The 27,454-nt window shown below is 43.6% G+C and overlaps 1 protein-coding gene across 1 annotated transcript in view; it reads left to right on the top strand.

Annotated features, from left to right (window-relative positions):
- Positions 1–27,454, top strand: part of MYO16 (myosin XVI) — a 587,020-nt gene that overhangs the window by 422,100 nt on the left and 137,466 nt on the right. The window contains exons 22-24 of the mRNA XM_032881053.1: positions 1,807–1,959; positions 5,872–6,072; positions 26,300–26,375. Of these exons, the coding sequence (XP_032736944.1) occupies positions 1,807–1,959; positions 5,872–6,072; positions 26,300–26,375 (430 nt within the window). The remainder of the gene's footprint in view (positions 1–1,806; positions 1,960–5,871; positions 6,073–26,299; positions 26,376–27,454) is intronic.

The raw sequence follows: 27,454 nt of genomic DNA, 5'->3' as shown, positions 1-27,454 counted from the left end.
GGTCCTGGTAAGAAGTAAAGAATGGAACCTGACATTACACCATCGGTCTCAGGACAAATTCAGTGTGCTGGCCAGTGCCCTGCACCGATAAGTTTCTTTCTTCCCTGAAACCTCTCCCTCTGAGACTTCATTTCTGTAGAATCCCTTCAACTCCCATCCCCCCACATAGCTGGATCTATGAGAAAATGGCTCTTTGTTTCATTGCACACGTTGTTCTTCAATCATGAACAGCCCCACCCTTAACGTGCAGGCAGCGGCACCTCTATGGAGAACTGAGGCATTCCTGGTGTTGGTCATTTACAAAAGTGGCTTGGCCTGCTGATTGGAAGCTGGAACATAAGGGGTGCTCTTATATGTCCAAGAGAGAAACCACGAGCCCCCGGTAGAAGGACAGGAATATCTAGGAAGAGCTCCCACTTAACAGGTGTTTTAAGGACACCAGACGTGGAGAAGAATTTGGATACATGCAGAAGAGAAACCTAGGGTGGTCCCTCTTTTCTTCAGTGACTATTTCAGTCCATGTGATTTACAAAATCTTCGGCATTTTCATTGTCTAACTGTAACACTTTCATATTACACATAATCCTAGATATTATTTCCTTTGCAGGTGTGATCTGGTTTTCTTTGAAAAGCTTTTTATCTGTTATTTTGATTGATATAAATGGTTCATCTTTAACTATTTTCAGTAAGTTACTGAATTCTAAATAGTTCTAAGCAATTTGTCAGTTTTCACCTTTGGAGGTTTTACGATGGATTTTACCTGGTGTAATATAGTGGCTCACTTACACATGGTCTGGGAGACAGAATGAGCTCATAAAGGACGTGGGTGTAGGTGGAGAGGCCCGTGAGGCAGGAGGCCACAAGCACATGGTGTCCTGGAAGACAGTGGAGGCAGCTTTCCAGGGAAGCAGAGGAATCACCATGAGATAGTGCAGGGAGGTCAAGGAAAATGAACACCAAGAGTTGAACACTGGGTTTAGGAATGCATATGTCATTGGTGACTCCCACCAAAGTGATTCTTGTGGGCACACTGGGGCGGGGGAGCAAAAGTTAATTGGAGTGGCTCCAACAGTGGAGAGGAGAATAATTTGAGATGATAGGGAAAGACAACTCCTTTGAGGTTTTCTTGCTGGAAAAAAGAGCAACAAAGCAAGAGGGTAGCCTACAGAGGAAGTAAGACTTCATTTTTGTTAGATTTGGGGTATTTTATTGATTTTTAGTATTTAAAGATAATTTTTAAGATTAAGAAATAACATATTTGTTTCCGGATGGGAAGAAAAAAGTTGACAGTTGGAGGAATATAAAAAATTTTCTGATAAAAAAATTTCTACAACAGAATTCTTAAAGCAGTTATTCTTTCTGAAAGAAACCCACATTTTCCTGCCATCATGGATGTATAACACAAGTGAGGTGGCAGTACACGTTTCTTTTGTCCCTGGGCTTTCATGGTAAACCCACCCTTTATCCTCAGTTGTTGACAAAGCCCAGATATAATTTCCTTTTGGAAATGTTTTTTACTCAACTATATTTTAAACCCCAACTTTGTGAGTTAATGTTGTAATTATACTTCTTGTTTTTAACATACTCACTTTAAGTTGAATAATCAGAGCAAATGAAGTCAATGGTATCAGGTGAAACTCTTCTCTTTGACTTCTCAAGCAATACTGAAGTGCTTTATCTCAATAGACTAATTGGTGTGGAACATTCTTGAGTCAATATGTCGCCCATCTGAAATGGTCATAGAACGAGTGGATCTGCATGGCCATAATTACCTTGTGAATTGTTTTTCTTTCTCCCCCGCAATAGCTTTGTGTCAACATGACCAATGAGAAGATGCACCACTACATCAATGAAGTGCTTTTTCTGCACGAGCAAACAGAATGTGTACAAGAGGGAGTTACCATGGAAACAGCTTATTCTCCTGGGAACCAGACTGGAGTTTTGGATTTTTTTTTCCAGGTATTCATATAATATAATTAGATACTTTACAGGATTTAAATATACTGGAGACAAAGAATTTTCTTTCAAGGGGCCTTCATTGTGAGATGGCTTTATATATGAGACTTCACTGTATTAATTTTTTCAGAAATTTATTTTTTTCAGAATCAATTTGGGAGCACAAATTACCCTTTTCCTGCAGGGGCATTTGAAGAATCATCAATTCATTGGAAGGGACTAGAAATATCAGATCATTTTGTTATAAAAATATTCAACATTGGTTATGTCAATAAAACTCCCCCTTCAGCACAGTTACAAATGCTCAGTGTACAAAATTAATATTTTATAAAACAATACTAAGACTAACAAGCTCATAGAACAAATTCAACAAGATCTTTTTAATTTATCTCTGGAGTTTGTAAATTGAAATATGGAAAAACATTGGCAGAAAAATATGTTTGTGTATGTACAATATTAGGATCTCTGCCAGTGTCAATCCTTACCTTTTTTTATTTCTACCTTATAATGCAAAAAACTTTGCCTCATATCTCTATCATAAAAACAAAAATCTGCCATACAAACAGCAATCCCTCTGTACTAATGTAGGAAGACATGATATACATATATTGATACTATCTCTAAAACACTTGAACATTGTTTAAAACTGATGCCTTTCAGCCACTGGAGAACATAGGCTGTAATTTTCCACCCTTTATTTCTATAAATGTAGATTTGTAAATTTACTTTATACCTTTACCAAGTATGTGAAATAATCTTGTTCTTTTTACAAACTTGTCAACCTTCTTTATTTTAATGACAGAAGAAGCCATCTTCCTCCAGAAAGCCATCCCTCATCATGACACACATGGTATATAACTTCTTTATACAAGGTTTGAAAATGTCTTCAAACCAATAGCAGTATGTAGTGAACTGTGTATGGGAAACCTCAGAAACCTGCTGCCCTCATTCTCGCTGGCTGCTGTATCTTTGACTGCTAACCACTGGCCAGCCAAATGATGTTCTTTTTATGTCTTTAATGGCTGTGATGTTCTATGTATTCAATGGCCATGATGTTCTTTCTATGTCTTTGATGGTCATGATGTTCTATGTCTTTGATGGCCATGAAGTTCTTTCTCTGTCTTTGATGGTCATGACATTCTTTCTATCTCTTCGATGGCCATGATGTTCTTCCTCTCTCTTCCATGGCCATCCTTGAGATTTCAGCATGGAGTCATGATTATCTCAATAGGAGGACCCTCATCAGAATGAGTTGGAAATGAGAGTGGGTGTTTCTCACTGCTGCTTCTCTTTGATACCCATAAAAATGAAAAGATGTACCAAGTATAGGGTGAAGCTTGAGTATTTATGTACAAATCTACAAGTCTGTATACCAGACAGGCATACCCTATAATACAAAGGAAGCATACCGTTTCCTTCCTAGTACCCATAATCCACTACTGCTCACAAACATCTGTGATTTTTGCTTAAGTCATTAATTCATATTTCAACAAATATGTATTAATCTTATGTCCATGAATGGAGGGCATGGATCTAGATTCTTACCTGACTCTCCGTGTGTCTAGTGCACTTTGTTACCCTGTTGGTCCTCAGTGCTTTCTGCTGTCAAGGTGAAATGACATACATTTTGTAGAACAGTCTCTCCTAAACCCTCACTTCTGAAGGAATTGGACGCCATTTTTTATGACTTCTCCATGTTCTATTTTCTTCTTCAGACATATCAGCAAGTTTCCAAGTCTTTAAGTTTCATTACTACTATTCTTCTGTGTTTTTATATCAAACATCCAGAAAACATAATACATACAAATTTAAAAACTTTTGGAGACAATACAAATTACAGTGTTTTTTAAAAAATATCTTGTTGGTTTCTGACCATCTTATCCTTGGAAAACATCATCTTGCTTTTGGAGTAGAACAGGTTGGCTATTTTGGAAGTGATCCCTTCCTTTATACTACTTAGGACCTTGACTTTGAGTTACTGAAACACCCATTAAAGCTCTAAATTTGAGCCTCTAAAGAGGTCTGTCAGCCCCCAAAACATGGATGCATTTGCAATGTCCTTAACCAGCCATTCATCCTTCCACTGCATGTCTGTGTGTGCCCATGTGTGTGTGTGTGAAGGGAGTAAGTGTAACAGTATCTGGAGGAGTGTCATGGCCTGATGCTCAAAGGCATGGGTAAAGGAGCTACTGCTGATCTTATGTATCAACAGCTTACTCTTCAGCAAATAGGTTGCTACACACTGAAATGAAAAATCTGTTCTTTCAACACTTCCCAGGCAAGACCAGCCCTCTTCTAGCTCCTCACTGAATTTTCTTTTAGCGCCTCTCTCCATCCATTGTGGGTACCTACGCTTTGGTTTTTTACGTCTGGCTCTTTATAGGGTCCTTTGTTATCTGAGAATGTACCATCCAGTGGACTTCCTTCTCCACATCCCCTTATCAGATACATTTCTGTGATGGTAACACAAGTCTCTGGAGTTGTTAGGGACCAAGGTCATTTGCTGAGGAGGGTCAACTTGATTCTTACCGGCCTACCCAGTTCCTTCCTCATGCTCCTTCCCCCTTTATCCACCCATCTTCTCCTTCCTTCCCAGGGAGGCTGTCTGCTCATTCCAAAGATGCTCCTTCAGATGCCAAATGTCTCCCAAAGGGCTACCCCTGGTACGTGAGCCCCCACCAGGCATAAGTCCTTCCCCTGGCCACCATTTTCAACCTTTCTTCTCTACGGGTGGCATTGGAAGGATCTCAACATTTACAGCCCTGAGACAACTGTATCTAGTCTTTGCATTTTCTTTACCATGAGCAGGAAACCCCGAAAGGCCTAAAACAACTGAAGTATTTTAGCCACAAAGAGACAACTTTCTACTGGCCAAATGAATAAGATGAAAGGCCTGTGGTGGTGGGTTTGGTGACCTTGGGTCAAAATGCAAACTGAGTCGCTGGAGGGGTCAATATGTCTCTTCACTTCCTGAGAAGAATTATTTTATGGTATTCACACTTCCAAAAGCACACTGGGTTGATGCGAAGAATTCAGCTATATGACAGAATGAGGTAAATAAATAACATAAATTACCTGATTTTTAAAGGTGGATTTGACATGTCAACAGAAGAACTTCCCTAGGGAAGAAAAGATAAACAGCAGTGGGTCAGCGTTATTCACCTGGCGCGTAAACCGAGTGGGCACCATGGTGTTCTGTGTGCGGGGAGCAAACTGTCAGGGCAATCTGAGAAGTTCTTTCAAGCTGTGTTTTCCTTCACGTGAGATTAATTTTAAGTGGTTGCTTATATATGACTTTAGCTTCTGTGTGACAGCTATAAACTATCCGACTTCCAATTTGGATTTTATAAGTGATAGGTTCCAACTGTATTTCTTCTATTTCCTAATATTGGAATATCATAGTCACTTCTACTTCCTGCTCAGTAGAGTCTTTCTGCAATTCTTATGACTCAACATGATTGTAAGTTCTGTGTTCGGAGAAGTTATTTGACCCGTCATAACTATAAAGAGTTTGATATGGGTTAGAGGTCAAGAAAAAGTACACTTCTCCTTTAGTTGGAAGTTCCATTTTTCTTTTTGAGATGAGAATATACTTTTTAATAACTCCAGCGTTTGAATGACGTTAAAACACATTTATTTTTAAATTTATATTTAAAACACATTTATCTTTAATTTATTTCCTCATTATCAATTATTAATCAACTGATATTTTGGGGCCTACATTACATCAGAGTTTGGTAGGTGTTCGGGATCCAGTAGTGAGCAAACATAGATGCGTATTAAAGGGAGACTAATTCACTTGTTGAGTGCTTATATGAAGATAGTGAAAATATAAATGAACATACAAGTACAATAATAACAAAACCATCCAACTGAGTAATGGAAGAAAAAATACCATCTCTGCTTGATTTTCAGAAACCGTCTGGATTTCTCTCTCTATTGGATGAAGAAAGTCAGATGATTTGGTCAATGGAACCAAATCTTCCCAAAAAGCTACAAAGTCTCCTTGAATCGTCAAACACAAATACAGTCTATTCACCCATGAAGGATGGGAATGGGAACATGGCGCTCAAAGACCAGGGCACAGCCTTCACCACCATGCACTACGCAGGAAGGGTAAGTTGAACAAGCAACGTGGTGTAGCACGTACACTGAGCGACCACACCTCTTCGCGATAAGCTTTCAAGTTTTAGATGTTTTAGAGTCGATGATTTCAATGAATGGAAGTTGGGTGAAGAACCCACACCATTTTACTTTCCTCAGCTCTTTTATTTCAACCTGAGAAGGACTTTGCATCTTCAGAATGTGGGTGATGAAGCAGGTGGTCAGATCCTTCCAGAACGTTCCCCAGATTATAACATCCTGTGAGCAAGAGGGCCTTGGCTTTAACAGAGACAGCTCTGCTCTGAACTTTGGGATCCCTTCATTAGCCAAAGAGGTATTGGTCTTCTGAGTTGACTTGTCTTCAGTGTAGTTTTTAGTATTAAATTATTTTTCTTAGAGCATGGCAACCTGAGTAAAGAGAGCTACTCTCCACCCTCAGTTCCCTAAACAGCTTAATAAAATGTGCTTCTTCCTTAAACACCTTCAAGGACCTCCTCTTAACTGTCTATAAAAACCTCACACCCCTTAGGCCCAGCTAATATCCCAGGTTCGCAGAGCTGATGCCAGTCATTTTAGCCATGACTTCTGTGTCACAACCCCACCCCCGGAGCAAAACCCACACCCTCTGGGCTTCCACTCCTCCTAATCAAGCTTGAAATACACTCCTCTTCTTCACAAGGTCCCATTGTCACCATCTTTTGATGCTGGAATCCACATTCCACTTACCTTCCATCCAGGCCCATCTGCGGTTACCACCTTCCACCTTTGAATTGGTGGCCCCTGGGTTCCCCCCCTCGGCCCTTAGCAGCAGTTACCTATCAGAGGGCAAAGCCTCCAGTCCACGTATTCCAGGTCATTTCAGTCCATGTTCACTGAGACTCTACTAGATGCCAAAGTCTGAGCATTAGAGAAGCAAAGATGAAGAAGACATATTCCTTGTCCTCAAGTACCTCACTGTCGTCAAATAAGGAAAAGGCAAATTAACAAATAGTTATGATATAATTTGCTTATAGTAACATAGGTAATATTAACAAAGTTCTGCATTGCCTGGAGAACAAAGTAATCATCTTTGGCTCCCAAAGAAAGTGTAGAAACGTTTTCTGGAGGAGGTCAGGTGTGGCCGAGGCCTCTGGGGATGAGCTAGAGCTCAGGAAGGATGAAATGAAGGCGCATTCTGGTGGAAACGTGGACGTCTGCATGGCATTGCCAACCCCCAGGACTCCATTGCTTGGGACAGAATCCACTTTAGTTGTTCAGGTGGAAAATAATTTGGTATAGGGAAATACTTACCAGGAGACCCTATGTTGAACATTCAGGAATGACTCAAAAGCACACCACATGATGGGGCTTCCAACATACCTGTGGCCTTGTCTTTGATCCGGAAGCTTCTAGTCAGATGGAGAAGCTGCTGCTCCAGGCAGTGACTCTCAGTTCCTGCCACCCACCGCTGACACCAGGAACGTGCCCCGCCCCGGTCGTCAGCATGGAGAGGTCAGTGAGCCAGTGACCAGGCCGGGAGGTCTCCATTGCCAGAGAAGTCAAGGCTTCTTCATGACATGCTTATGAGACATGCAGGAGACGCAGCAGAAGCTCCCCCACGCCTACCTTCAGGATCCTGAGCAGGAGTGCCAGACGGGTGGAAGCTGAAGAGCCATCAGACGCTAGCTGCAAGGAGGCCTGGGAATGTTCCCACCTTCTGATGTGTGCGGTGCAAGAAGGCGGCTGTTCCTGAGAGCGCCGTGGGCCCTTCTGCCATGTCCACCCACCCTGTATTTGGGAAATGGTACAAGAAGTACAGTTAAGTCTCTAGAGATTGGCTGGAGATAAGTCTTAAAAAAAGCTTTTTGGACCAAAGCATGAATAAATATACATGGACTAGTCAGGACTTTGTCCTCTTGACGGAGTGAACTCCCCACGTATTTTCAGGCAGTGCGGGGGATGAAGTAAGGAAAACAGAGGACACAGTAGAGGATGGATTGGGGGAAAGTGGAAGGGGGCTCTGGGAACACGCAAAAGAGAACCCTTTGGACCATAGCAGAAGATCGCAGAGGTGGTGTTCTCGAGACGAGACTGCCGTGCTGACAGACTGCATGTCCCAAGGAGAGAAGGAGCCGCAGCTTGAAATGACAGGAGTCTCTCTCCCTACCATGGATGGATGGTGCCAGCGCCAACCACAGGAGGAATCCTGGAGAAGAGGCAGTTTGGAAGGAAAGATACTCAGTGTAGATGTTTTGATTTTGAGATTTTTAATAGAAACTTCAATAGGATATGACAAATAAAAGGGGTTGGTTGTTTTTAGAAACATAGGCATATTTGCAGAAATGTGTGTCTTGATTATTTCCTCACAAAGAGCGTGGAGAAGATGGAGAAAAGGAGTAGGAGAGAGAATCATGAAAACCAAGAGAAAAGAAGGAGGAAGGGGGTCCGCAGGAGATACACCTGAATGGAACAGGTGGGCCAGGAGCGTCCTGGGGAGATGCTGTGGTATCATGGCACCGTGGGATGGGCTGAGCCGTGAATCGCTGTGGAGAGGGCCTCAGTGTGAGATTTTACACACACACACACACACACACACACTCCTCACGTTTTATTAACTTATTCACTACCTTTTATATAGGAGAGATTTAGCCTTTAAAATTTTTTATAATGTAGCCAAACTTCTAGTCCTGTATTCACATTTTAATCTATATTTTCCTTATATTGAGCAGTTATGAATTAATGGGATTTAGTTGAAATATTACAGTAAGACATAAGTAGTAATTTTAGAAAACTACTTCCCTATTTTCCTTTAAGTTTCGTGGAAGCTGTCTTCAGACCATCTCTACCTGACCCGCCTCACAAGTCCGTTTGCATCGAATCTTTAAGACGTGTCAGGTTGTTCAATAAATGCTAATTGCATTAAATAGAATGAGACCAAGCTTTGGAATATTGTTTTGTTTGTTAATTATTTTCTGTTTGCTTCTAAAAATTATTCCACAGCCACGTAATAGAATTTCCATTTCAGTTTTTGTTGTTTTTCTGTTGTTGTTGTTGTTTAATTTGGGGAAGAACTCTGAACAGTGTGAATAAATACAATTATTTCCTGCAGCTCTGGTGGCAGGAAAGCAGAGTAGAGCCCGTCCATTGATTAGCTGCCACAGAGCCAAGTCCCATGGAATCATGAATTTTTCTCTAAAAGTGCCTTTATGTTTTAAGCAGGATTTTCCATAATTGGAGTCAATTTTGTGGTTTTAGAAAAATCTTTCATTTTCCTGAGATCTGCTAATGAGTCTTAGCCCAAGGACTCCCGAAGGGCTCATTCACATGTTACAGTAAAGATTATATGTAATTTGTGGCAATATGTCAAGCCATATGCCTTTCTAATCATGAGATGTAGCTACATATATTTAATCTTGAGCTACTGAGTTTTCAAGGAGAGCAGCATATTCTGCATTTTATAAACCAAGACACAAAGCAGAGAGCCGGTTGGTTTAGCAACAGCACGCACAATCTCTTGGACCATCGTATGAGCGTTCCTGCGGGGCTCTTTGGTGCTAAAGCTGGTCCCAGGGAAGAAGCTCAGTGGCTCTTGGTTTCCTGGGTTGCTTTGCGTCCCCTTCTCTGGCCAGACGGATGAACTGGAGTGTCGCTCAGGTCACCCCGGCTCTTCTGTGATGGGGTTACCTGGTTTTGTGAGGGAAAACTCCCCTCTCCTGGGAAGGCTGACCATGGTGGCCGGTGATACTGATCTCCAGCCCCCTTAGGAGGGACCACTCTGCTCTGACTACGAGACCCCGCCGTGCTTCTAAATCTGGTTTGGAGCAGAGGCTCCTAGGTCCTTTTAGAAATGTTTAAGCAACATTATTTGAATTATAGCTGAAGATCTTTCCTAAACACATTTGAATTTTTCATTACTCATAGGAGCCTGGTGTATTTTCCAATCTCCATTACAGAAATATTTTAAAGTAAATAGGGAGAGACTGTGCATGAAATATTAACAGGGTCTCATTAATGAGCACAGACGTGAACTAAAGAAGGCTGAGGGGGTTTTGGTTGTTGTTATTTGTTTTAGCAAATTTTAAATCATATATGGATTAGCTGTTTTAGGAATTGCTCTTAAACTTCCAGGGGTGATTTAAGTGATGGATACACATTAAATCCAGAAGTATGTCTAATTTTATTGGCTTTTAAAATTAAGAATCTTGAAAGAAAAAAGAATTATGATTTGGAAAAAGACATTGGCTCCCAGGAAATCTGAATTTCCATCAAGGTGGTTCTGAGCTGACTCTAATAGGAAACAGTACTTTGAAGGTCCTATATTTTAATGTGAGCAAAGTGAATAGATTAGGAGACACGAAAGTGATCAGAAGTAATGAAAATGAAATTAATGAAAATACAGGTCACAGTAATGGTTACAGAATATATGATGCTTGCCTATCTGACCTCGTTGTCTGCTCATAACGTCTGTGTTTGAAAATTGTTTATTGCAATCGTTTGTTTTGACACAAAGTGATGCTCTTTGGATCCGATGAGTGTCCTGGAAGACTGGCCTGGTTTATACAAATCAGGTTGGTGATACTGTTCTTACCTGAGATCATGTGTCTATATTGCAGCCTCGTTCTCTCCCCAAACCCTTAAATGTTGCAATGGACTGAATGGTGACCCCCAAAAAAGGTGTGGCCACGTGCTCACCCCTAGGCCCTCAGAATGGAACCTTCTGTGGAAAGGGGTCTTTGCTTATGTAATGAAGCCCAGGATCTCGAGGTGAGGAGATCACCCTGGATGATCAGGGGGTACTCTAAATCCAAGGGCAAGTAACCTTCTGAGAAGGAAGCAGAGGGAGATTTGTGAGAGAAAGGGAGAAGACACAAGCAAGGAGGTAGGGACAGGAGAGATGCAGCCACGGGGCAAGGTGCTCCAGGGCCCCCAGGAGCTAGAAAAGGCAGGAAGGCATGTCCCCTAGAGCCTCCAGGTGCATAAAGATATGCCCAATGTCCGAGTTCTGGCCTCCAGAACTGTGAAAGAACAAATTTCTCTTGTTCTGGGCCAGCCGTTTGCAGTCACAACCCTCCGGAAGTAATACACGTGTCCATCGGGTCAGCATTCACAGATCAGAAGAGATGGGAGTAGATTTAACTCATAACATTATGGAATTTCTTTACCACTTTTGATTCGTTCAAAAGGGACCCTGACATTTCTCTACCTTTATTGGTTTTCTTCACCTGAAATACCATTTTCCTGTCTTTCCAGACCTTGGCCATCTTAGGAGTAGCTTCTTGGCCTAATCCATACCTCACTGATCTCTCCCTTCCCTCATTAGTAGGGGTGTCTGACGCTGGCGGGGCCTTTTCCGGTTCACAAAGTGCTTTCTGAGGCCTCGTATATAAACGCTGCGGTGTCAGTGTTGCAGTCAAGTCAGCCTTCAGGTAGTTCAGTGGTTTGTCAAAGACGGCACAGCTAGCACGAGTCTCCTGGGGGTGACTTAATGAGGTTCCAAATGCTGCGCGGCTGGAAACAGCAGAAATTTATCCCCACATTTCCAGATGCCAGAATCCAAAATCAGGTGTCAGCAGGGTTGGCTCATTGAGCGGAGTCTAAGAAAACTGTCCCAAGCTTTTCCCCTGGCTGCCGGTGGTTGCCAGCCGTCCGCGTCGCTTGGCTTGTAGACACGGCTCCCGAACTCTATTTCTGTCTTCACAGCTCTCTGTCCCCTCCTCTTCTTGGAAGACATCCCGTTGAATTTCGGGCCCTCCCTCTCCCCTACGACCTCATCTTACTCATATCATGACATCTTTGAAAGATCTTATTTCCAAATTAGGTCACATTCTGTGGTTCTGGGTGGACATGGAATTTGAGGGTACACTACTGAACCCACCACCACAGGGTAATAGCTCACAATACTGTATTTCACTTTCCCTTCCGAGGACCACATATTTCCCCATCTCCACCGTGTTGTGCGTGAAATTCCTCAAGCATTTGTTGTCTACAGTCATAGACTCCTCGTGGTACGGCAGGGAAGCTCTACAGCGGACTCCTTCACCAGGACGTTGAGGGGGACACTGACCTTCAGTGACCACATGCATAAAGTTTGCAATTCAGGAGAATATATTGTGAACCTCATGAACTTGTTCTGAAGGTCACATGTTGGGCAAGAAATCACGTGACGTCTGATTCTCTTGAGATATTCCATCAAATATGAGTCATCTGTCCCCCAACAGTAGCTGAAGGTCTGTCTGTGTAGAAGTACCACTCTCCTTGGCAGGATTTTGAACTCACTGATAACAAATATTGACGACCAGAAAATATTTCAGGGATCATCTACCAACTGGACATATTTTTAGGCGAGCATATTAAGGGCCCAATTGACTCACTCAAATTGTTAGTGATAAAATGCCCTTCATTACTTAAAAAATAGGTTTGTTAATCTTTGTATCTTATTAATGTGCCCAGTGCCTGAAGCAAAGGTTTGTAAGTCATATTAGAATGTTTATTTTTATTTCTCATAATTAATGTCACTTCAGGAGGTGATAGGGGAAATGTAACCACCGAAGTTATATTATAGTATTTTCTTGCTATCATGCTTGGAAAACTTGAGTGGAAGGTGCAGAAATAGAGATATTTTTCTATCTGTGAAAATTGTAATAATAGAATAAAAAACATTTACATAATGTTTTAACTTATGTTAATGTTTATCACTGAATATACAGGTTGTTTTCATGTTAAGTAGCTCTACCTTGATCTAAGAGAATTTTTGTGAAAAATTATGTTCCTTGCCATTTAGTTTTATGGCTACTATTTTAATGGTGCAAAGAGCTGTGTGGAATTTTACTGCAGAATTTAGAAGATCCTTTCCATTACGGTTTGCCTCAAGGAAATGAAAGCATTCTCTGCAATTTCCATACTACATATTCTGAAATTTAATTTTATGACAGTTTGAAAATGTAGAGCCCCTTTATATAATGTGCTTTAGATATGTCTTTCTGTGGGTGGATCTTGATCATTTTCACCATGATTCCTTTCTCCGTCCCCTAAACCGCATCCCTGCAGAGCACTCTGTAATCCCAGACACGTAGGCCTTGGTCATTAGTGTCCCTGTCCCTGATGTCCTCACACATTTATGAGGACCATATTACTAAAACGTCGCTGATAGAAGCCATGTGGGGGAAGAATGATGTTACTGATTTGTGGCCAGTCTATAAAAACATCTGATTTCTCCCCCTCCTCCTTGAATAAGATCTACCCCTGTTGCTGGAGGAACTAAGTTGGAAATACATTGGTTGAGATTGGTGCTGTTACTCAGATCTGAGAAGCAGGGACGTTGCCATGGATTCTGGGTGATGCCCTGGTGACAGCAAGCCTCTTTGCCCCTCGGACATATTTACATTACACGTGTGCAGGGGAGATGGTGGCCTGTTCAATTTCCCAGTTCTGCCTGTCCCAGAAACGCCTTCTGGAGCTTGCTGACTGGCCTTCACCCCGGAGACCTGTGGGAGACATGATGTGCCCAAGAAGACTTGGAAAGTGAACCTTTAAATCAAAAGAAAAAGGAGATGAACTAATCAATAAGGAGCCTTTCATTTATTTCTCTTTCTTTTCTCCAGGCAGAATCCCCAGACATAACAATGAAATCTGTCTGGTCTAAGCCAAATGGATACCATTAAAGGTTATTTGACAAAGATATCTTGACCCACACAGAATGAGTTTAATTTACATCGTATTTGCAGACTTCTTGGGCAGACTCCTGGAAAAATAGAAATTAACTCTACCAGGCCCCTGGTGCTCTGTTGTTCTATCAATTTTGCCTCTGGCGTAAATTTCTGTGGGAGACCTGATAAATGTTTCCTCATTCGGGGTTGTGCTTGGAAGAGAAAATGCAGGCTTTTCTTCAGGGAATCTCACTGTTTCTTCAGGGATTTAATAGGTTTTGTTATCTTCGTGGACTGACAGAAAGTTGTAAATAAGGAACTTTGGGTTTCCTAGAATATTGATATCTTGTTGTTAGTTGATTGTTTTTTTTTCCCCCTTTAAAAAGAGCCAATGAGGCATATTCATAAATTTGAGATGTGGCAATTTCAAGGAAATGTCTATATTCAGATGCTAGGTAAGGACACTTACAATAATGTTGCGTGTGCTCCTAACTTTCTCTGTTGATCAGTATTTGGAACGTAAAGTGAATGAGAATGAAAGCAAGCAATACCGTTAGATACAATCGCTTAATAGAAAAGTAAAAAGTAGGAGCTTCTACCTATAAACATTGATGGTGCAGAGGGATCAGTATACAACGACTCTTGAAATTGAGACTATTTTTAGCAAACCTCAGACAGAAAGCTGAAACCACGCATGAAAAATTACCAGACTCATTTGTACTTGCTTGAAAGCATTCTTTCATTTCTTTTCCTAAAATCCGATCTTTATACCTTCTGATGTGATGTGTTGTAGTCAAGAGGAGATTCCAAAGTTTAGAGTTTTTATCACCTGGTGATCCCAATCACCTCTTTTCTAGAGGTCATATGTTACCCCACATGAAAGGGATGATAAATTTGACTGATAAGTGAATTCACTTTCATTCCACAAATACCGATGTTTCCCAAGAGAGTATTTTATGTCTCCTGCTGGGACGTTATATGCCCTCAAGATTCGCTCTCCAGCATGACATGAGCCCCAAAACGCCTCTCCCTGTCTGTGGGCTCCACGCCTGCACATGTGCTTGTTAAGACCTCTCCTTGGCCAGCGTCTCTGGCTCTCAGCAGATCCAGAAGCGAACCACCTTCAATTCCCAAACCACCTCCCACGCTCTCTCTCTCTCCCCCTCAACTCCCTTCAAAAAAGTAAAGCAGTGAAACTGATTTCCCGTATTTGTCCCACTTTTCAACTCAGGGTAAAATCGGAAACCCAGTTAATTGCCAAATACCAGCCCCTCTACCCTCCTTACTCCTGAATCCGAATGCTCCCTTTCTGCCGCAGGACCCTAATTCCTGGCCCCTTGCTCACAGCTCTTGATGCCGACTGGCTCTAGTTACCAATTAAGGAATGAAGGAACCGTTTTACTTAAAAGTGTAGGAACTGCCTCTGCTCCATTGGTCTTTCTGTTTCTCCAGTGACACTGTTCAAAGTTAGAGGTGATTATCCCATCCCACTTGTTAATCACGGACACGCTCTTGGCCATGCAGGCTGCTGTCAGCGGGCTCATCAACGCTCTTTTAAGCAATTTCGCCACCGACCTTTGTCTCCCCGGTAGAAGAATGAAATTCCCTCTCCCTTCTGAAGACCAGCTCTTCTGGACCATACCCGCACTCTCGTTCTTCATGTACCTGAGAGTTGAACAAGCAACTTGGGGGATGTAATCAGATTCAATTTTACTTTTGGCTCACGCTGCTTTTTAAAATGTGTTCATCAGAGACAGTCCTTTCCTTGGAACCAGCTGAAAACCCAGGCAGCTCCAGTGATATTTCCGGTCTCTGTCCAGTAATAGGACGTCCTCCACTGACGCTCACAGACTCAATTCCGTAATGAGGAACTTCTAGTCCTTGTTAATTATCGTCATTACAAACGTACCTGGAAGGTGAGGCCCCTTCTGCCTTCTCCGCAGAGGATGCTCTCCGTGCAGCGTCCTCGGGGGTCCTGTTTTCTCTCTTTTATTGAGCTGCGTGGTCTCACTGTGTCTCAGTGGTTTCCCACAAACGATGCCTTTCAGTGTCCAGGGCTCGGTCTAAGGGCTCTCGTGTGTTGCTGACACACCCCACCCCTGCCTGAGTGGCGCTGACCCTTTGGGCTGGCTGCCCCCATGGCCCTGGTGGCCGGGTTCATTCCCACAGACTCTGCACTGGGCTCCTTCCCTGCCAGCCCCGGCTCCCACCTTGTTGGCCAGGATGTCACAGAACTCGGACTTAGGGACCACATAAGGGAACCTCCCCATGGCCTTTGTAGATCATGGGACACCTGAGCTCTTCTGTGCTCTGCTCAGGAGCTGACAGGGGCATCAGCATGGGCTGTGCCTGTCCCCAGTCCCCCCGTTGCCTGCCCGCATCTGAGTTTGTGCTTCTTGGTGGAGTTAAACAACAGCTTGCTGCGTCTCCCTGAGTGGTGCGGCAATGTCAGCGTACGAGAGGGACCCCATGAAGCCCCCTTCCCACTGGCTTAGAGGGTGGGGGAGAGAGGCTGTGGAAAAGCATTTATGGCCACATTTGCATATCGTGTACCCAAACTAGGCACGGGAGCAGTAGACCTATAGAGGTGGACATTGACAGAGAAATCAGTTTCAGTAGATAGATAAACATGCACACCCCGTGCTGCCAGAAGCTCCATGTTAGCATCTGGGAGATCCTACAATACCTGAACTGTCATTGAAGGGGGGGGCGTCCTTTTTTTTTTTTAAGGATTTTATTTATTTGACACAGAAAGAGAGAACGCGCGCGTGCACAAGCAGGGGGAGCAGCAGTCAGAGGAGAGGGAGAAGCAGGCTTCCCGCCAAGCAGGGAACCCGACTTGGGGCTCGATCCCAGGACCCCAGGATCATGACCTGAGCTGAAGGCGGACGCTTCACTGACGGAGCCCCCCAGACGCCCCCCAAAGTGGCTCCCTTGTAGAAACGTTGACTTTGAGCACTTCACCTGTGGAAATACAGATTTCCATATTAAAAACATGCTGTATATGTGATAATATAATTAACAGTTCGGTTTGTCTGTAACTCACTGCCGAGTGAGGTAGAGCGCGCGTTCTGTTGGAAACCCTATCGTCCTAACGCGTTTGTAGTGTGGAAAGTCTCTGGATAAGCTCAACCAGCATGAGGACAGAGGGGAGTGATGGCATTTGCAATCTAAAGAGTGAAACTGTGAGGGAGGCCGTTAAAAGCCCCTGGAGAATATTCCATCCTGGTTTGGCACTTGGGTCCCTCTCCGTTCGCTTCCAGGTTGTGCCTGGAGGAGGACAGAGCTCTGTCCTCAGGGCGTTCCTAGCCCACACGGCAGGGCTGCGCCGTCCTCATGTCTTCTCCCTCCAGCCGTGAGGCTGGGCATCGCTGCTGTATGCTGAGACCAATTCCACACGTTCCACGTGGCTCATTTTATGGGCATAGATAAGCTCTCCTAGCACACTCACTGCTTCTAGAATGAACGGCTTCTTGTTGCTTCATCTGCCGTCCTCCGTCAGCCCCTTCAGGCCCCGCATCATTCTCTGTGCCTTTTTTCCCCCTTTCCTTCAAGAGTTTCCTTCTCTTTCTCTCGGTGTTTTGAGCAGTGATGAGCACATGGTGTCCCTCTCTGTCCTCTGCTGAGCCGCAGGGACACGGGAGCATCTGAGCTGTCAGGACGAGACAGGAAGAGACAAAGCAGGCAGTTGGGAATGGTGGAGGTTGGTCAGGATGCAGACTGGAGAGGAGGCCAGGTTTTCAAGGAGGAGGAAAGGTGTACAGGGAATGGGTTCCACAGGAGAAGTTGAGGAGATAAACGGGGACATTGAAGTGACCCAGAGAGGCATCCCAGTGGAAGCACCCACCTCCTCTGAGGCAGGAGAAAGGAAGGGAAGAGGAGGTAGTTCTGGGTGAGAATGGACACCTGTGTTGGAGAGGCAAAGACTCTGCAAGGGTCCTCCCCTTGCTGGCCCTCCCACGGGTCTTATGCCCGTGGCCCCCACCACAGCCCCACTGGAGGGCTGGGTCCGAGCTCTGCTGGGCGTTGCACGGGAAGGACCCTCCAGCCAGCAGACAGAGCATGTAACTAGGACAAGACATTGCTAAGCACAAAGTGCGGCCAGTCCTTTTTAAAATTTTTTAAAGGGCATATTTAGACAAAGATAGATTTGACAGATGATAGATTATTGTTGGCTATCTCTGAGAAAAGGAATTACCAGTAATTTTTACTTTATTACTTTTATTGTTTTCCCAATTGTATAAATACACACACATTATATTTTATGAGGTATCTGTAAAGTGTAAAAGGTTATAAAAAGACTTGCCTTGGCCATTTTCCTTGATTTTTTTTTTCTGGATATAGTCTTTGAACCCCAATGACACCCTCAGTCTGATGCAGATGATATTTAGTGACCTTGGCCATGGGCCACACCAGAGGAAGCCCAAAGGTCTAAGCAGATGACACCCACCCGAGCCCATTTCCCAAGTTCATAGGTAGTGCATTCCCCTTCCCTTGAAATAACCTTGTGTCTTGTGGGCTGTGCTGGCAAAGTCACCAGACTTTAGGGGGAACTGACCTCGGTGAACTTCACCTTGTAAAAACAAGAAACTGACTTCCAGAGAAGACGCTGCTGTCGTGCCCTCAGCTAATGGTCACCGTCCGTGTCCCGTAAGTGTGTTTCCAGTTGGTGGGTGGAAACTACAAGAGGAAGGCTTATTCACAGCTCTGGGCGCATTTCCCTCCTACCGCAGCACACGTTTATTCATTTCCTGTCTCCCAACTGCCAGCACAGTTCATGGCTTACACAGGGGACCCCAGTAATCATGGTTGTTTGAAAAATATGGGGTTCTCTTGCTGCTGTCTCAAATAAAAATATTTGAAAATGCTTTCTGGACAGCTTTTTAGAAATGCCAACCCTCCAAAGGAAAAAGGTTGGTAGTGAGTATAATTATAGTGTTGTCTCATCTTAAACTTACCAGCGATTTTTAACTAAGCCGTTGTCTCCTCTCATCATTATACTGTATCTCGAACGCCCAGAAGACATTTCTCTGCAAACCCCAGGCCTGGGCTCTCTTGCTCCCTGCCAGCATCCCCTGGGGAGAACGGAGTTCCTGGGGCAGCCTATACCGCTGGTACCTGGAGCCGCCATTCTCATCCTTGGGTGTGTGCCAGGATCAACTGGGGAGCCAGTTAGAAATGCAGAGTCCTTCGTTGAACTCCTGGCAATGATGATTAAAGAGGGCCAGGGGAGGGCTAAGCTGTGCGCGTGTGTGCCAAGCCCCAGAGGACACGCTCTTGTAAGTAAACTTCGAAGCCTGTTTTTAGGAACGCTGGAGGTATTTGCACACAGTAGGTGCTCAGGTGAGCACACCTTCCACAACGTCACAGGGCTGGCCCCTGCAGGGGGCCGCACTGAGGGGTAAAGGGCCCAGGAGCCCAGCTCTGCGACCAGGCAACTTCCTTATCAAAGGGCAGTAACACACCTGCCCTTGCTCTCAGCGCAGAGCGAAAGCCCCGACTGCAGAGGAAGCTCTCTCCCCTCTGGCTTCCGTTTCCTTGGTGATCGACCCAGCCGGAACCTGACAGCCCCCAGTGAGGAGGAGAAGGCGTGCGGCTGGCATTTGGTAACTTTTCTTCGTGGACCCAGGAAACGAGGCAGCTTGATAAAGTGTGATTCATACCCACGGGGAAAGCTCCAGTCTCCCTTTTACATAGACAGCTGAGCTGATCTATCTTGTGATTGTGTGTCCTGCGGTCCTGGGGTGTTAGCACAAGGACTTCAGGAGAACAGCACCCCCACTCCCTGGGTCGCCCACACACCTCCACGGACCCCGAGGCCGAAGCACTGGTGTGAGTCCTGCTAACTGCTGAAACACAGGCAAAACACTAAGTTTTCTTTGGAGTCTTTCATTGAACAGACTCATTCCAGAGGACTCTGGCTACGGAGACAGCCTCCTGAAGCACTGGCATCGGGCTCCATGCACGTAAACGTCTCCATTACATGCTTGAGGGACCCTGCCACTTCGCACGTGAACCCTACCTTCCAGTCCTTAAGAGGGAAAAACAACTGAAATCTGAAGTCCAGTTATGTGAAGGCAGAGGAAAAGAGGAAAAATGTAGCTGAAAGCAGAAATGGGGCCTCTATCTTTTGCTACTTTTGTGTTTTTCTCCTTTCATCCCCGAATAACAAACCAGCAAGGACAAGCAAGGCAGAGCAGCGAGACAGCTGACCCGAGTGACCAAGAAAGGCCTCCGCCTGCCCCTGCTTCCTGCTGCTCCCACCACACCGTCCACCAGTCCCTCCTCCTCGGGGGGGCACAGCTGAGAAGACAGGCCCGGCTCTGTTCTCCTGACGGCACAGACTCACAAAGCCTGGTGCTATTTCTGGGGTGCACGGAGCCTCTCCCGTAGAAGGTTCTCTGTCCTTTCCCCTAGGCTGTGAGTCTCACCTCCCTTGGGACACCCGGGAACCAGGGACGTTCGTCCCATGGAGTTTTGTGGCTTCTGTGGTTTCTTTTCTATGCGGTCGTTGCCTCCTCTGCCTCCTAGAGTCCGTTGCTGTCGGCGAGGTCCCGACGATGCCAAGGGGGAGAGGGCAGCGGGCGTCAGGTGGCCCTACCCCTCCTGGGGGACCCGCTCTGTTTGGAGGCAGTTCCTTCGGAGAGTGACACAGGATTCTGACCAACGTAGTCACACCGCAAAGGGGGCAGCCTTCCTGCCCGCCTCAGCACAGAGGACCTAGAGGACGTCATGTGTCCTTCTCAGGTCAGTGCTGTAAAAAAGTTCTGGAACAGGTCAGAGAAGATGGTAGAGGCAAGCGCTAGAAGCAGGTGTGGGGCGTTGCCTAGAAAACCAGGTACTGTGCGGACTGAGGGCTAACAGCCTTGTTCACTGATGTTCAAAATCCACTGGAGAGAGGCTGGCAGGCAGACAGACCGTGGGGAGAGACAGAGAGAGGCTGACGTGCCCTCCCCTGTCCTGGAGACGAGAAGGCACAGTATCTTGACGTGTTTACCACCAGGGTCCGTGTCTGGTCGAAGCTGGAGCCCAGAAGGTGTCTCCCCCAGCCCGCACCCCCGCCCAGCTGCCGCTTCTCCCATGCAGCTTCGGGACCCCGGAGCATGGGGTCTGCAGAGGAGACTCAGCCCTGGCGGCTGGAGAAGCTGGGGCTAAAAGCCAAGGCAGGGTGGCCGTCAAGGGACAGATTGGGCCGCAGAGTGGCAGGGAGTGAGGAGGAAGGTAGCGTGCAAACGTGCCTGGTGTGGAAGGATCCTGTGGACATTGTTCTGTAGGTGGAGACTTACTGGGGATGCGATGGGAGTGCTCCTTGACTTAATGCTCTTCTGTTCCATCCTTTTCTCGAAATTAACTTCAAGATCTTGCATTCTTTTTGGATAAAAAAGTAAAGTGTGTTATTTTAGTCTAGATTATATTAATTATATTAATAATTAATAATAATTATTTATTATTATTAATATAGTTGTATATTATATAATGATATAAATATTAATAATTATTAATATAGATTAATAATTAGATCACTATTAAACTGTGGTTATTTTGTTTTCTATCCTTTTGTTTAAAGCAAAAACAAACACAACCCTTTAGGCACACTCATTAAAATATAGTTTTCCTCCTAGGGCATGCAATTTTGAATTGGATAGGCCTATTTTAGATTTTCGTGCTAAGTTTCTGAATTTGTATTGTACCCCCACCTCCCCACTGCAGCAGAGAATGTTAGAGGAGGCCTAGTGGGGGGCTGGGACGTTGGGCACACCCCAGAGATAACGCAGCCACAGCTCCCCCCTCCCCATACCCCCTCAGTGGTGGCTTCGTAGGAAGCCATGGAGACGCATGCCAGCCCCTTTCTCCTGCTCACCCCACAGCCAGGGGCATATGTTGGAGGGGGGGCGTGGGAGACCAGAACACCTCACTGCCCAGCAGAGATGAGAGAGCCCTCTTCTGCATCAGTGGTGGTTGAGTGGGGAGCTGGCTTCTCCCAAGTGGCAGTGACGAGGCTGGGCCTCTCTCGTCCTGCTGAGTGGCATCAGAGGAAGAAGCCAGCCGAAACAGAAGTCTATGCTGGAGACATTGACACCCTGCTCTGGAAACGTGATGGGACATTTGTAAAGATCTCCACAAGGATACAGTAAAACTCTATACCACCGCTAACCAACAGGACCGACTCACTTACGGGGCGCTCAAACCAGTGAAAACAGAATACACATGCTTCTTGAGTCCCAGCACAATATGTATCAAGAAAGACCACCTGCTGAGCGAAAATCGAAACTAAAGAATTTCATAAAGATTAGAATTCTATGGAGTGGTCTTACCTCCCACAAAGCAACCAAACCAAAAAATCAATACCGGAAAGATGGCAGGCAGATTTCCAAATAGTTGGAAACTAAACGATGCCTTTCTGTATATTCCACGGATCAAAAAAGGAAGTCTCGAAGTAATTAGAAAGATGTGTTGAACAACATGAAAATGGAAATAGTACGTACTGAATTTGTGAGACACAGGGAAAACAGTGCAGACAGGAAAATGTCTATCGTTGAACGCGTATGTTAGAAGAGAGGAAGGTCTCAGTTGATGGTCTAAGTTCCTACCACAAGAACCTGGAAAAAAGTGAGCAAAATAAAACCAAAGCAAGCAAACAGAAATCAATTAAGTTGAAAAAAAGTAAAGGAAATCCATGAAACAGAGGGCTGGCTGATTGCCGATAACCCAAGATGACACACCTATAGAAAGAAGGACAAAAAAGAGAACAGACACCAACCGCTGTCTATCAGGAGTAAAACGGGATTTCGCCAGAGACCGTGCTGACACCAGAGAGATCAAGAGGAAAACGGTAACTGTCGCAAACACCAGCTTAGATGAAATGGACCAATTCCTCAAAAAGCACAAACTGCCTCAATTTACCCAATGAAATACATAACTGAATCAAGGAAATGAACTTAGAATTTAAATCTCCCCAAAAAGAAAGTTCCCATTCCCAGTGGTTTCACTGGAGAATTCTATCAAACATTTAAAAGAAAATTAATGCTAAACTTACAAACTCTTACCTGGAAAATAGAGGTGAGAACACTTCCCACTTCATTTTATGAAGCTAGTATTACCCAGTGTGAAAACCAGACACAGAACACACACACACACACACATACACACACACACATACACACGGAACTGAAGATCAGTATCCCTCATGAACGAAAACGCAAAAAGACTTTTAATATTAACAACTGTAATTACACAGTATGTACAAAGAATTATGTACCATGAATAATTTGTTTGTTTTTTTTTTCTGGAGATGCAAAGCTGGTACAATAATTTGAAAATCAGTCAAGATTAATCCACCATGTTAACAGGCTAAAGAAGAAAAAAAATCACACGATCATACCAACTGATGCAGAAAAGGCATTTGATAATTCAACATTCATTCATGATGAAAACACCCAGAAAAATATTGTTAGAGGAGACATCCTCAATTTCATAAAGAGCATTGACAAAAATCCTACAGTTAACATAATATTTAATGGTGAAAAAATGAGTGTTTGCTCACGAGGTCAGAAAGAAGGCAAGGATGTCTCTTCTCACCATTCTTATTAAACATAATGCTGGAAGTTCTAGCAAGTGCACTAAGAAGAGAAATGAAATTAAAGCCAGATATATTGGAAAGGAAGAAACAAAATTGATCTTTTTGTAGATGATGCGATTGACTACATGTAAAATCCCAAGGAATCTACTAAAAAAAAAAAAAGGGAAAAGGAAAAACGTCTTGTAGAACTAATAAATGAGTTCATCAGGGTCACAGGATACAACATAAATGTAAAAACAATCAACTGCATTTCTATATACTAGTAAAGTGCACCGAAATTAAAAATACAATAACATTTACAACTGCTCATAAAAAATGCTGATAGGTAAAAGTCTAACAGAAACGGGGAGAATCTGTATGCTGAAACCTGCAAAGCCATGAAGAAAGCACACAGAGAGCTGCCTGGGAGACACATCACATTTGTGGGTAAGAACACGGCATGTTCAGTAGTCTCATTGACAAGCAGCATCACAATACTTCTCCCCAAATCGCTATGCAGGTGTAATGCAATTCCTATCAAAATCATAGCAAAAATTTGTTTAGATACAGAACTATCAATAGACAACATTGCTCTAAAATTTATTTGGAATAGTGAATAAATTAGAAGAGTTAAAACAATTTTTTAAAAGAGTTTTTTATTTATTTTAGAGGGGTAGGGCAGAGGGAAACAGAGAATCTCACGCAGACTCCCTGCTGAGCTCAGAGCCCCACACCGGGCTCCATCTCATGACCCTGAGATCACGACCTGAGCCAAAACCAAGAGTCGGACACTTAAATGACTGAGGCACCTAGGCATCCAAAACAATGTTTATAAAGAAGAATAATGTGGGTAGAATTCATCCGTTTAACCTAATGTCTTATTGTAAAGCTTCAGTAATCAAGACAGAGGTGAGGGGATAGATATGTAGATCATGGAACAGAGTAAAGAGCCCAGAAGCAGACTCTTACCAACAGGGTTGATGGCTATGGTCATTCTGCAGGATATTACCATTGAAGGGAACTGGGTAAAGGGCCCATGGGATCTGTCTGTAGCATCCCTTACAATTGCCCATGAACCTGCAATGATCTTAAAATCAAAAGCTTAATTCAGAAATATTTTAAGGCAATGGTAGCAGATTATATACAGACATAATAAACAGACATGAGTGGATATCATTTATTTAGATTCTCAAATTTATTTAGATTTATCAAATTTATTTAGATTTTCAAATTGCCTCGGACAAGGCCAATATTAAACCTCATTGACTTGAAGAAATTGTCATGGCTGAAAGACTAAATTTAGAATCAGATTGTGTTTTATTTTTAAAATTAAAAAAAATTAAAACCCCTCACATAGGTGTTTGGTATGTGTTGTATATTTCTTGGCTCCATTCACTGAAAAGTGTAAATATTGACTAGCTCACCAGCAATGTGTTGTGTGTACATTTTAGGGTCTGGGGATGGGGGTTGGTCTCTCATTTTGATTTTCCCCTCAAGTATGCAAGGACTTCTTGAGGAAAGACTTCATTCCAGGTTCGGGGCCAGGAAAAAAAAAAAAAGTTCTTTGGAACCCTGTGTTAACATTCCACTAATGCCAATTACATGTAACACATTCTCAGTCATTTGCATTATTATATTGTGATGATACAATAACCAACTGTTATGGCAGTGTCTAAAACCTGCGTTGAGCTGTGAACGCAAATCCTGTCAATACTGGGGCCATCCATATCGTATGAGTAAGGTCAGAAGCTCTCAGGCTTGGAGTGCCCTTCAGACTATTAGTTAACATGTGAAAGAGAGTATCGTAGTTTGCCCATTATCACAAAAACAATTATGCTCTCCTGCTTCAAGATTTGTTAATTTGATACAAAGTAGAAATGTGTGCTGAGCTCCATGCTTCCTGCCAGCATCCAACTGCCCTGTGAGCGTTTGCCCTTGGACATGTGTGGGAGATGCAGTTTCCTAGGTATGTGACTGGAGTCTCCCACTGGGAAGGTCTGGACTTGAGTTTCAGTGGGAGAACTTGAGCTTTTTCTCCACATTGCCTGGTACAGGTGCCATTCAGGAGAACTTTCCAACACACGATCCAAAAAGCACAAGCTCAAAAACATGATCTTGTGATAATGGAAGACTCATAAGCACAATCTTTAATGAAATGGACAGCACAGTGTTTTGCTGTATTTGGTCATAATATACCAAAACCTTTAAGTTCATTTCAGCAGATATTGATTGAATGTGGCCAATGGACAGGCGTTCTGTTGGTTGCTGCAGGGAGATGGAGTTGGACAATTTGTAAGTCACTGTGCTCAAGGTACGGCAGGAATTTTACTGTGGGATCAGGTAGGAATGGCCATACAAAACGAGACCATAACAAGAGCAAAGACAAGAAATGTTTTTAGAGAGAATCAGGTAGTCCAATCTGTGTGTGTGTGTGTGTGTGTGTGTGTCTGTCTGTCTGTCTGTGCTCTGCATCTATGTGTTTAATTCACTATCATCTTTTCTTCATTTTTTTTCAAGATCTTATTTTTAAGTACTGTCTGTACCCAACATGGGGCTCAAACTCATAACCATGAGGTCAGGAGTCTCGTGCTCTACCAACTGAGCCAGGACTCCCATCATGTTTTCTTCATTTTAAACATTAACTGTTTAAATGATCCAAAAGGAATCTCTGAATAAAGAGACCACTGAATTTCTCCAACTGGAATCACGCCCTCTTCCCCAGGCATGGCAGCAACCCCCTGCCCGGTTTAGTGAGTTTTCTGGGAAGACGAAGGTCTTCGAGAATGAAGAGGGGGCTGCACGAATGCGAGTCACCACCATTTCCTCTTAAACTCGCAGGTAGAGGGGGACTTGGAAAATCAGTACAGGAGAGGTGTCCCTTGTTTGATGTGCAGAAAGGAGCTTCAACCTGGGGTGTAAGATGAACTTTGAAGAGTGGAAACACCTCTCTGGTGAATAATTGGAAACTTCCTTTGAGCCAGATTATTCTGCAAAGGAGATTATTTTTGTGGCCATATTTAAACATTAATAACCACGCCGTTTTCTTTTATTACAGGTAATGTATGAAATTGTGGGAGCAATTGAAAAAAATAAAGACACCCTTTCACAGAATCTTCTATTTGTAATGAAAAGTAAGTTTTTTCCCCTGTGGTTAAAATGCCACACGCTCTTTCTTTCCCCATTTCTGAACACTCTCCTCTGCAATATGCCACCAGCGACAGGGGAATTGAAATATCTTTTACATTCTAAAGCCCGGAATAATAAAGAATGGATCTTGCCATAGTGTACATTGGCTACAATCTAATTTGGAGTCTAGTAGAAACCATAATTTAACTAAGCTTTTAGCAGATAGAAATATAAAATACCTTTACCATTCTAGTGGTATGAATATAAAAAAGCTCTTTTGTGAAGACTAATGAAGATTAATACAGCTTCCAAAATTATTTAGGCCACAGCAGGGTGAATTTCATTACTGAAGTTGAAGTCTGGAACATACCTCAGGGTGGTATTTATTCTCATACTTTCTGTTATAAAGAATTAATACCCACGAAGTAGAGGAGGGGCACAAATTCATATGTGCACACACACATGCTTATCTGTATGTATCAACTGACAGCCTCTATCTAGTTAGTGAATCTCAGCCCTTTATGTACTTGTATCTATTTCTATACAACAGTGTACTAAGTACATACTACACTTATATACAGTGCCCTTATATGTATCAATATGTATACTTCTGCTGACTAGTCATTCTTTCTCCATAGAGATTCTGTAGCCCTTGGTTCTGGTTTCCCTAACAACCTTTTCAGTGAATTAAAATGTATCATCTTTGATGCTTTAAGTTGCTAGCCATGAGCTGAGTCATTTATCTTTCCTGGAAAAAAGAAGCCTGTGATTGCCCTTCATGAGACAAATTGAGGGCTTTGAGCTGGAAATAATCACTGCTGGCTTGAGGACCGTATTTACCTTAAATCATGTGGTACGGATGCCATAGATTGTTTTTCAGGGGGACTTACTGAGCTCGTCTCTCAGAACTTATAGCGATTGAGTTCTCTTAAAATTGAGACTAGCGGAAGGAGCGTGGGATTGGAATGCTAGCATGTAGAAGAAAAGAACGGAAATAACTGACCCTGTTGATTATCACTGGAAATATCTTCCTTCTAGTTTCCAATTATTTGAGTTTCCATTGATAGTGTACTGCCATCTGAGT

The sequence above is a fragment of the Lontra canadensis genome, unplaced genomic scaffold (assembly GCF_010015895.1).
Source record: "Lontra canadensis isolate GAN:19392208 unplaced genomic scaffold, GSC_riverotter_1.0 scaffold73, whole genome shotgun sequence".
Taxonomy (NCBI): domain Eukaryota; kingdom Metazoa; phylum Chordata; class Mammalia; order Carnivora; family Mustelidae; genus Lontra; species Lontra canadensis.
The sequence above is the reverse complement of the archived record's forward strand: the minus strand, read 5'-3'. Positions and strand labels throughout refer to the sequence as shown.